The 12,054-nt window shown below is 31.6% G+C and overlaps 1 protein-coding gene across 1 annotated transcript; it reads left to right on the forward strand.

Moving 5' to 3' along the window:
* Positions 1–7,380: 7,380 nt before the first annotated feature.
* On the forward strand, positions 7,381–11,765 carry LOC140767259 (protein PHR1-LIKE 2-like). The gene is made up of 6 exons (XM_073107106.1): positions 7,381–7,829; positions 9,357–9,433; positions 9,559–9,613; positions 10,454–10,523; positions 10,645–10,714; positions 11,290–11,765. Exons 1-6 carry the CDS (start codon positions 7,664–7,666, stop codon positions 11,593–11,595), a joined length of 744 nt encoding a protein of 247 aa, XP_072963207.1. The 5' UTR covers positions 7,381–7,663; the 3' UTR covers positions 11,596–11,765.
* Positions 11,766–12,054: the final 289 nt, after the last annotated feature.

Below are 12,054 nucleotides of genomic sequence, written 5' to 3' on the forward strand. Positions count from 1 at the left end.
AAACATGCTTTAGAGATGTTTTATTAAGAGTCGCATTAAATCTAAAATAAGATTTGAGTCAAAATACATCAGATGCTATCTTTTACAATTTGTCCATAAAATGAAATTAACTAAAGTAGACAAATTGTTAATTTCCTTTAGCATAGAAAGGCAAAAGATTACAAATAAGTGTGGTCTCAAACAGGAGCATTTTGTGCAAAAAGCCTAAAAGGTTATTTAGTTTTGTGTATTTTAAGATGTAGTATTTGTAGGATTTAATTAAAAAAAATCAATGTAAATAAAAATCTTGTATTTTCTTTAAATGAAAGCCTAAAGATTAAGAGAATGTATTTTGACATCCACTCGGGAGTCGTATGGTTGGAGGTTTTTATAAATATTGTATAAATAGATACGATGTTTAACCCAAAAATTATTATTTAATTTGACATATTAAATTAAGAAAGTTATATTTTAAAAAACTAGTTAGGCTCATATGCAGTCTTTTAGCACCTATTTGATTCAAGTGGATGCCGAAAGATTGTATCTATCCTAACTTACTCATCTCTTTTCTATTATTTCAGCTAAAATTTGATCAAATACTTATTATTATAATATCGAAATAGTATTATAAAATATAACAATCAAATACATTATTATAAAATACAACAAATTAAACATGTATTTAATAAATACAACATTATAAAATACAATCAATCAAACAATATATTTATTTCTCTAGATACAACATATAGAGAAACATGTATTTTTTTTAATATATATGTATTTCTAAATACAAAAAAATCAAGCAGCCCCTTAATTAAAACATACGTCAAGATGTAAATGCAGTTATTCTCAATATATTAAGCCAAATGTCTCAAGTGATTGTTCACATTGCATATTCTTCTTATTAATTTGCATATTTTTCATTGCAGAATCACCCAATCGCATTATTCTCCCACAAATTTGCCTTGTTTTATTTTCAAAACAAAGTTTTAAGAGTTGGAGATGTGCAAGAAGCGTTGACTTAAAATATATTTATTTTCAGTTTTATTTTATATGTAAAATTTAATGCTCTGCTTGAATTGACCTATAACTTGCTTGAATTGTATTCACGTAGATCTTGATTTTGCTTTTGAGTTTAGAAATTTTTCTAAACTGATTCAAAGATCTCTAATCTAATTCAGTAATTAAATATTTTTTATTTTTTCTTATATATCTAATTAAATTTACTCTCTAAAAAATTAAAAATAAAAAATAAAACTAACTAATCGAATTCTAAACAAGACCATAATACTTAGTATTATTGGAGTATTTTTTTTTTTCTTTGAGCATTAGTTTTTGGCCTATGTAACCTGTAACTAATTGAATTAATACCCAAGTCATACACACTAATAATTAAGTTCCATTTGTACTCAATATTTGATTTGCCATAACAATCCTTGTGTTCATGTAATTCTTTTGAAAGTATTTTCAACATTAGTTTTCATTCATATAATTTTTTAGTAGTCCCTAAACCCAACAATTGTGTAGTCATTTAATTTGTTTCATTACTGCACTCACCAGTCAATCCATAGGCATGTATAATTAATATGTTTGTATCATATTTTATCTATGATAATATGACATAATTCGTTACTAACCTACAGTATCCATTAGTAAACCAAGAAATTCATAACTAAACTATGTAATCCATTAAACATATTTCCATAATCCATTATTATTAATAGTTAATTTGTTCTGCTCTATAGTTAATCCAAAAAAGAATAATGATCTAATATTTTATATCATTTTATAAATATCCCCTATACTTTTGAAATGCTACAACTAAACTCATTTATTAGCATTTCGTGAGTTGAAACTCACGTGACAAGTATGTGAACTATATATTATTTTCATATAGATGAAATTACCCTTATGTTGGTCAAAAGAATATTTTCTAATAATTTTGTTCTCATCTCCTTCTGTAGATGAACTACAAAATGACTTCCACTCTTTTTTCCCAGCTCATTTTCTTCCTTAAGCTCATGTACCTTGGCATCCTCGAGAGAGAAAAGTTCAATGAAAGTTTTGTATACTAATGGCAGATTAAAGAGGAAGAAGAAGAGAAGGTGGGAAAAAGAAGAAGATAGGAAGAAGAGAAGATGGGAAGAAGAGAAGATGGGTCTCTCATTTTCTCTTCTCTTATCTAAATTGGCGACGTGGCCGACGTGGGCGATGTGATGGTATTAGGTGGGGTGCAACCGTGCGAGGCAGAGTAGTCAAATTGATGATAAGTAAGGGTAGTTAAGTAAATTTATATCTTTAGGTAATAAGCCTTAATATTTTACTCCAACTATAAAGGATCAAATGGTAATTTTAGGGCTTCTATTAACGGTGTCTAAGGGGTTGTAGCATTTCAAAAAAGAGGTATTTATATATTTTTATACTATAGGAGGGCAAAGTGATACATGATTAAAGTACAATTGGGCAAAATATAATTAAGCCTATTATTATTGATTCAATACAATATATATATATATGCTCTCTAGAGCTCACCATAAGTAATGTACCAATAATTCAAATAATTCATATATAATTTTTGTGACAAAACTTCGAGCTCTTGTCGCCAAGTGCTCCTCTCGTTATTCCACAGGTGATCAAAGAGTGTAAAAGAAGTCTCTAATAAATTGCCAAAGCTTATGTTGAATCTGAATGGCACAGATTTTGTCAACATATTGGAAATCAGATGAGAAATATAAAAAAATTACTTTGAATAAAAAGAAAGTCTTTTGAAGATGTTGTTGCCTTAGATAATGGGCTATACGAAGTTGTTGTTGCACTAAATGAGCAACCATTTAGACTTCAAGGAGAAAATTAAACCTCTGAAAGGTAAGAAAATAATAACAAAATTATTGATTAGCAAATATTTTTAGCATAATTCGCTCCATATTTAGTGCAATTTATCTTTAGTTAATAACGTAATTCTTCGTTGTATCTAGTAGCATAATATGTTGCACTTAATAACACACGTAGCAAGTTGTATATAATAGCATAACCCGTTGTATTTTATATATATTTTTAGTATTTATTTCTCTTATTTCAAAATAAAATTTAGAAGTTATTTTGCACTTTGGTGCACCATGTTAAAGAAAGAAAAAAAAAACACAAAGAGAATCAAATTGGCTTTAGAGGCCTTGTTAACTGGAGCTCAGCTCTTAAGAGCATACATTTTTTATTGGTGAATTAAAGTGGAGGAGGTTTTAGAAGTCAACAGTACTTGCACATACTTATATTTTGCATCTTATTATCTTAATGAGCAAATTCTATTCTCATTCCAAAAGGAAGAAGTTTCAAAAGACTGGTGATCCATCCATGGTCCTTGTGTTTTTCCTAAAACAACATAGGTGGAGGAAAGAATATGGGGGAAGAGAACTACTGGAAGTTAGTGAAGAAGAGAATGAGAGAGAACAATCTAAATATTATAAGTGCTATTTAGTAGATATTCTATGGTAGATAGGGTCTTATTTGCTTTTAGTTTAGGGACCCTTTCTGAACTAATTCAGGGATTCTTAATCTAGTTTAGTAATTAAATATTTTTTTTTATCTCATTAAGTTTACTCTTCAAAGAATTAAGACTAAAAAATAAGATTTACTAATCGAGTTTGAAACTTAGCCTTAAACTAAACAGCGCTGATGACTAGCTAGAACAAGTATAATTCATATTGTTTTCTCCTATCTAATATGCAACAATAGTCTTGCATGGTCTTCAACTCTCTCACCTGAGGATTGATATGGAGTTGAAGCTACTAAACTGTGAGTTTTCATTTGCATTTACTAAGTTGCACATAGCAATTTAACGTTTATTTGATTGTTTGCTGCTTATTTTATATAGGCCGATATTCTATCATTAACTTCAATATCTTTCACTGCTACCGTATATCAATACTTCAAAAAAAAAAAAGTTTTAAATCAATCTCTATACTTATGACTAAAGTGAAATCATTGATTTTTCTGTCAAAACTAATAGAGCGCGACCAAATAATCAAAATATTCCTTTATGTTTATTAGTCAAAATAGATGAGTTTTTTTATCTGATATTTTTTAATCTAATATTTGTCTTGTTTTTAGATGTGATATAACTATTATACTTCATAAAGACTTAGATTTAATAAAATTTACTATATATTTCGCACAATTAGAAAATAAGAGAAAAAAAATATATTAGTATTTTTTTAAGAGAAAAAATGCTTATATATAAGGAGAAGAGCATTTTTTTTGTCTATAAAAAAAATTAAAAATAGAGAGAATTCAAGCCTTTATTTAATTTTTTGAGATCTTTTAGGCGCATTTCATTAATTTAGATAGAAAAACTAACAGTATCACTTTAGTCATAACTACATGAATTCTATTTGAGAAAGAACGAAGAGAAGGGACCGAGAGAAAAGAGAAGGTATACTCATTTGAATATCATACTTGTGGAGAATAAAAATGTTGCATTGCATATCATACTTGTCTATCATTGCCCTAGCTTTAAAATGGCAAAACAAGGTTACAAATCCAAACTAGCACCTTTTAGGATTATCAAAATGGATGGAAAGGAGAAGGTACTCATTTGAAGAATTGAATCAGTACTTTTATATTATAATGATGAAAGGAAAAGAAAATATTGATTGTTTGTAATATTATATTTTGTGTCATTAAAGAAGATGATGAAAGCTCGACATGCACAAACACTAACAAGTAACAAACGAGTAGATTGTAAGCATTCTTGAATTCCTTCCAACCTCTATTGAAGAAAAGTCCCAAAAGATGAAGTTCTGAATTTAAGATAATAACGTCACGTTGAAGATTAAGTTCCTTTTTATACTAATTAAATCTTTAATTGTTTGTCCAGAAGTGACTTCGAATGTAATCTTTTAAGTTATCTATCTACTTTATCTATTCTCAAAACTTTAACTTATATAAGCATAAGAGAAGTAGATCTAAGGTAGCCAACCACTACCAAAATATAGCAATAATGTAATTCTTTAAATAATAGCGTATTCCTTTGATATTATTCATAGTATAATATGTTGATAACTAATATAATCAACTTTATAGCATACAAAGATTATGTCTACCAATTTTAATGCTCTTATCCGTAAGTAACGTACTTCATTGTTGAACAGTATAATACTTGAATAAGTAACGTTATTTTGTAGAACATAGAAAGTTGTGGATAATTAACATATATCAGCATCGGTATTGGTAGATGAAGGATCAATTTTTTAGGCTTTTGAATATATTATTTGTCATGAGCGACTTCCGCCTAGTCTGATGCGACATGGAGAGGTTCCAACGTGTTGTTAAGCTCCTAAACCAAGCCCTGCGTGGCGGAGTTCGGTTGTTGCACTCCACGACTTTGTTTAACTTAGTCTTACTCACTAAAGTCTGCAATTCATTGCTTCTAATTGATCTCTAATCACAATAGCTTTCGAGATTATCTCTTTGTCTAGATGATTCTTAAGACAAAGTTTGATGTGTTGAAGATGAGATGAATCTTATTGGTGAAAGTACATTGTAACTCCAAGAACTTATTTTCAAAAGTAATCACCAATCTCATAGGTTAATAAGATAAAGCCAAATCAAAAGTAAATTTGGATTCCTAAAATTCTAGAATACAAATACACTTTGAATGGGTGCAGGCTACATTCAAACACTCAAAAACTAGTCTTAAAATTTTCGAACATTGAGGCTACGTTCGAATACCCAACAAATACTCTTAGAATTTTTGAATACCTACGGGGTGCATATGAATGCTCTTCAAAAGCTATGACTTGGAAGCTTCAAAACTCGAAAATTCTTCAATATAAACTTCATCAAAACATATAGAAATGCTCATATACATAAATAAAAATACTTAGAGTAATTTATACATATTTGCCAATACTAAAAAAACCTAACAGATATTATAGCTTGATATAAACCAAAAGACTTTAGTCAAGCTCGAGTTTAACATAATTATTCTTATTTAAATTAAATGAATTAGGTCTTGTTTATTTATTTATGATTCCATAATAACTCAGTGCAAATCTAATAACATGTCTAGCCCACTTAAGTCTACCTTATTTAATCTGCTTAATAAATAAGTCTTGCTCGTATTTGATATTGCAACTAAAAATATAAATGAATCATGTTTTTGTTTGTAACAAATATGCCTAAAAGTTCTATATATGGAGCAATTCGATTTGCTCACATTATCCAACCCACTTAGTGGATTAGTCTATCGGATCTAAGAAAAAGAGATAATTCTATTTAAACACTTTAAAATCTTGTTTGTTTATACGTATATTTCTAAATTTACATATATATATATATATATATAGACCCCTTAAATTATTAAAAATCTTTTCAATTTCTTTTCTTCATTATATTTCATTCATAAATTATCAAGTAGTTCTATGTAAGTAGAGTTGTATCTATGGGTAAAAACGTGGTAGATTCACTTCGACTTAATCTAATTTGGATAAAAATAATTTCTACTCGATCCAGATACGGGTAATAATTTTGAAAAAACACGAATACAAATTAAGATACAGGTATATGTCATATATAATTTTTGGGTACGAATACGAATATCGAATAAATGTGTAATCACAAATTTTGTGAATGAGTTATATTTTTTAGTTTGTAGATATTAATTTTGCTAAAATATCCCATCATTCTTTTTTATTTTCTAAATCTCTCTACCATCTTTTCTACCTATTTTTTTCATCGTCACTCACTTGCCTCTCCTTATCTTGCTCGCTCTCTTCTCGTCCTTTTTTTTTCTTTTCTTTTTTCTTCTTATTTTTTTTAAGAAGAACCTAAGAAGATCGAGATATTTTAGATATTTATAAATTATTATTTATGTTATAATATAATATATTTTTTTAAGTACTATCTAAGTTAATTTAGAATCTTAAATAAAAATTATAGAAAGAAATAAAGGGTCAAATTATAAAATTGTTAAAGACTAATGTGTCTGATAAAATAGATAAATTATTGGGAGTTAATAGTTAATAATGTTAGGAGGCAAGGTCAAATTAATATATATGAATAGATATTATTAAAATATGTTCTACAAGATGAAAAAACTTCAAGTAATGATAACAAAAGTACATATCCAAACTACAATAAAGCATTCTTTCTAACAAAAAGAGAAACCAAAATCCTCACACAATCCAAAGCTCTCAAGAACTCCTGTCTTGTCAAGTTGTAAGGCCAGGTCTCTTGAAATCTACCGGTCAACAGCATAAAGGGAAAGTAAAGCCAGAGAGAGAGAGAGAGAGAGAGAGAGAGAGAGAGAGAGAGGGGGGAAAGACCTCATCTCAACTCCTCCACAAAAATCTCCATCACCCACTAAAAATCGCATAAAATAAACTTTGGCAACTCAAAAAAAAAAAGAAATCCAACCTTTCTTGATCCTCTTAGTCCTATTGGTCCAAAGCTCCGATGATGGAGTTCAGAAACAAAAAAATATAACCACAACTAAGAGCCAAAAAGACAACTCCTTTCCCTTTCTTTATCTCTCTCCCCTCTCTCTCTACACCTACTGTATGTGTGTGTGTGTGAAAGCATTAAAGAAAGACCCATTTCCATTTGTTCTCTTTTGCTCCGAACTTTTGTTTAATCCTCTCTTTCAAGGATTTCGCCTTTTGGGTCTCTCTCTTTTTCCCAAAAGGAGATGTTCTCCGGTTTGATCCACCGGCAAGAAGCTTCGATTCCTTCCGCAGAGGAGGCCCATGGGCCAAGCCTCGTCCTCACCGCCGATCCCAAGCCCCGCCTCCGGTGGACGGCGGATCTCCATGAGCGCTTCGTTGATGCCGTCGCGCAGCTCGGAGGACCAGAAAGTTTGTAGCTTTTAACCCCCTCCTTTGTGTTCTTTGTTGCTGTAATCTAAGACAACCAGTGAAATGGCTGGTTTTCTGAAGAGGGTTTTCTTTATTTGTGATGATGTTACTTGATTCTGTCTTAAATTTGGTAGCTTTGGGTTGTTGTCGGAGACTTTTATGCCTCTTATCTGGATTTCCTTGAGAATTTACCTTTTTTTTTCTTTCTTTTGTACTAGATTTTACTTCTTGACCATTGGATGGTGCTTTAGCTGTTGCTTTGTAGTAACTTGTCATTCCAAGTCTTTTTTTCCATAATTCCTGTTATATATTACATCACAAAGGTGTACCTTTTCTCAAGTGGAGTCATTAATGCAGTTTCTATTCTTAAAATTGTGGAAACCCCACGTTCTAGTTAATGAAGTGTATCCCTGCTGATGCCCCTGATATATCCTGGTGTTTATTACCTGCTTTATTTATTAATTTTTTATCTTTAATTGTGCTCAGTTGTTTTATTATTTGTACAAGATACTGCATTTATCTCAGTCTCCTGGGTTGATCACCTCGAGTTTTTCCTCTTCATACTTTGCACAGAACTTCTACAGGAATTAAATGCAAAAAATTGTGCTTAAATTTTTGTATCATGGTTTCTATATTCAACAGTAGCAAGCTGGAAATATGTGATGCCTACATGATCTGTTAATCAATGATCACATATTCACATGGTTGATAGAAGAAAGATCAACATGTCAAAACTGATGCCATGTTAGATAACTGGTTAACCTAAAAAGCTTAAGATGTAAGATTTCAATCAAATAATGTGAGTCATACCTTTAAGATTCCAGTTATATTTGTAGATAGTATTTGCGATCTTGCTGCATACTTGCATTGTGGCCTTCCCTGAAAGATGAGTGGTCTGAAAAAGGAGGTTATGACTTACTTCATTCCTATCGCAATGTATTTGCTGATGTAAGCAAGCTGGAATTTAACATTGATGTTTAGTACAACCATGTGGATCCTTCTTACTCTCTGTGGTTTAAAAGTCCATACATTACTCAAAAAATTGAAGGAACATGTGTTTGATCCCATTTTGTGTGTGTCTTAGTGTATTCCTATTTGCAAGTTTTTATATCAGGTGTTTCATAGAGCATGTATTGTTGCACTGTGGTAGATGCAAACATGATAAATGATTAAAGATCAAGGAAGGGCATCTCGTGCTAGTAGTTACATGTACATTGTGGTCCAACATATTTGATAGTTCCATCGAGCTAGGTATATTCTTGTTCTCATTAATTATCTTAAGAATAAAATTATTGAAGTGCCCATTGTTTCCAATTTAATCATCTAGAATATGTATATGAATGTGATTATGATGCCACATCTTTAACATATATCTCTTTTCTATTATGATCTCTCTCCGAGATCCTTGAAAAGCAAATTTTGAATGTTAATACCTAGAATTTGCTCTCAAGAGTTAATCTAATTGTGCGAATTTGAAACTTTGATCATTTTATTTGCACCTGAGGACATTGTTTACTTTTCCAACAGAAGCAACACCGAAGACTATCATGCGAACAATGGGTGTAAAGGGTCTCACTCTTTTTCATCTGAAGAGTCATCTTCAGGTATCTATGCATGCATAGTAGTACAGCCTCCTTTGCAATCTAATTGACGTCTTAAACATATTGATTCGATTGACCTACTGTTTGGCTAAACGCTTTTTCATGCGATAGCACTTTATTTTTCCCAGAAATACAGATTAGGCAAGCAATCTGGCAAAGAGATGACTGATCAATCCAAAGATGGTAAGTTTAGCATAGTTCACCTCCCATTGTTAATTTAATTTATGTTTGTAATGCATGCTTTTCTGTACCAGCTTCTGAGATCTTGGTGAAACCTCCATTAATAAGATTTAGTAAACTATGGTGTGGCAAGCTAAAATAACAACTTTCCATACATTTGACTGTCCTATGTAGAATGTTCAGAGGCTTAACGAATTGCACACATGCTAATTTGGTGCCTTCCTTTTAGTTGAATCTTATAAACCTATATAATAATCTGATAAGATTTACAGAATTAGGTAACTTGTTCTGTTGTCTAACAAACTGTCTACAAAGCTAAATTCTAAAAGGCTGGCACCAATTTGGTGCAAATCATCCATCTATCTTGCACTAGAGGAACCTTTGGACCCTCAATTGTTAATGTTATCTTCTCCTTATAGTAACCAAGAATGGCAAATAAGAACTGGATATGAATATTGGAGGTTCTTTTGGATGCTCATGTTCTGTCTGGCATGCAGTGACTTTCCTTAACGTCTGTAATTCAACTGAAAAAAAAAAAATACAAACTATCACCTATAAATTTTACCTGCTCAAAGTAAAAAGTTAATGATCATTTGGTGCATTTCAAAGTAAACTATATAAGATCATATAATTCTTTTTTTCTCTCATTGTTTTTGTTTAAATTTGATCTGATATTATTTCGTTAACACAAAAACTGCTACCTACCGGGTTGGAGGCTTCGCCTAATGTTTTCCTTTTTAACCAGAATAAAGAATTATTTTCTTTAAAATTGTGTGATAAAGAGAGATTATTGAGCATTAAATGATCTTTCCTTATTGGTTGGTCTGCTTCCTGAAATCTCAGCTACCTATCTTCTAGAAGCACAAAGCACCGGTGCTTTGTCTCCAAAAGTTCCTGCTCCTGATCCTAATGAGTAAGATAAGAGTCCTAGTCTCCTTGATAATCTATCTTTTGATTATTTTGTACTATTTGGATATGGTTTAGCAACTCAGAAACCAGAAAACCACTAACATGGTGTACTACGCTGCTTCTAGAGGTCAAGAGGTCAAAGAGGCACTGAGAGCGCAAATGGAAGTGCAGCGAAGATTGCATGAACAAGTGGAGGTAACCCCTTTACATCTCCTATGTCCTTTTGATTCTTTCTTCCTTCTCTCATTTATGTCCTTTTTTGTCACCTAACTAGCGTCTTCTAGCTGATTTAGAATGTCCATATTCTTTCTTTCCCAACAACGATCTTTTCTTTTTTGTTTCATAACTAAAGTTTTTTGCACATTCTTCCGTTACCTTAGATGTTGAAAGAGGTTATCTTGTCCTCTCATTGACATCATATTCTGTTCTCCATGCACAAGGAACGACTTATTCAGTGGTTTTATCTAGTTTCTTTAATGAAGCATGACATCTATTCCCTTTCCTCTGAAAATGACAGTGACAGAATGTTTATTATGGGAGTTAATTGGATTTCACAAACATTGACTTCTCTGGATCAGGAAGATATTTCAGAATTGTTGCATTTATTCCCGTAGATATTTTGATCTACTGAGAGATTTAATCTAAAAATTAAACTTTCACCTTGTTATTTCCATGCCATTTATGTTATTCATTTACATTAATGAATGTAGATGATTTGGAATATCAATAGTGCAGTTCATCTTGCTTAACTGCTTTGTTTTCTGTATCAGGTTCAGAAGCACGTGCAGATTCGAATGGAAGCATACCGCAAGTACATTGATTCTTTATTAGAGAAGGCATGTAAAATCGCCTCAGAGCAAATTGCATCAAGTGGTTTCAACATCGCTGAGCACGACCTTCCAGACCCATCAACTGGTGTCACATGCTCGTCATCTGATCCCTTGAGCCCGTCTGTCTTCCACCAGCTATCTATGGGATCAATCAGTTTGCACAGTCCAGGGGGCAAAACTTCATCAGCTATAGAAAGCCAGTTCTTCTTCCAGAAGCCATCCGAATTAAAGCGGAAACTGTGCTAAAATATCGTTTTGTTTTGAAAAGACCTTTAGGGACACCTTTCTTGCTGGAAGTTGAGCAATTTGAAGGTGAAAAGTCTTCTGATGAGAATCTGGGGAAAATTGCTTAATCCTGTACTATCTCTTTGCCCGTGTCTGACATACTTTGTTTCAGTAAATGAGGATCTTTATCATATTTTCTTTTACTCAATATTCACACAGACATACACCGATTCGAGTCAGAGAAGCAACCTAGCCTTTCTGGTAATTAAAGTAAGGTTCTTATGCTTATTTTCGTTATCTGCTCATGTTATTTGGTGCTCCACTTTTTAGTCTCAGTTGTATGGATATAATCTTCACTTAGATACTACTAGTGGTTAACTTGATGTTTGGTGGATAGAATGGCATCTGACATTGTGAGCTAGGGAATTGAAGCTCTAAGTTGCAAATGATTGATTGCAAAGTAGGTAACTTTCTTTCAAT

Source organism: Typha angustifolia, chromosome 9 (genome assembly GCF_048772165.1).
Source record: "Typha angustifolia cultivar Huaian chromosome 9, ASM4877216v1, whole genome shotgun sequence".
Classification (NCBI taxonomy): Eukaryota; Viridiplantae; Streptophyta; class Magnoliopsida; order Poales; family Typhaceae; genus Typha; species Typha angustifolia.

Coding starts and splice junctions, on each gene's coding strand:
- LOC140767259 (XM_073107106.1), top strand. CDS start 7,664: ATGTTCTCCGGTTTGATCCACCGGCAAGAAGCTTCGATTCCTTCCGCA. Junction 9,434..9,558: donor ATCTGAAGAGTCATCTTCAG/GTATCTATGCAT, acceptor TATTTTTCCCAG/AAATACAGATTAGGCAAGCA. Junction 9,614..10,453: donor GACTGATCAATCCAAAGATG/GTAAGTTTAGCA, acceptor CTGAAATCTCAG/CTACCTATCTTCTAGAAGCA.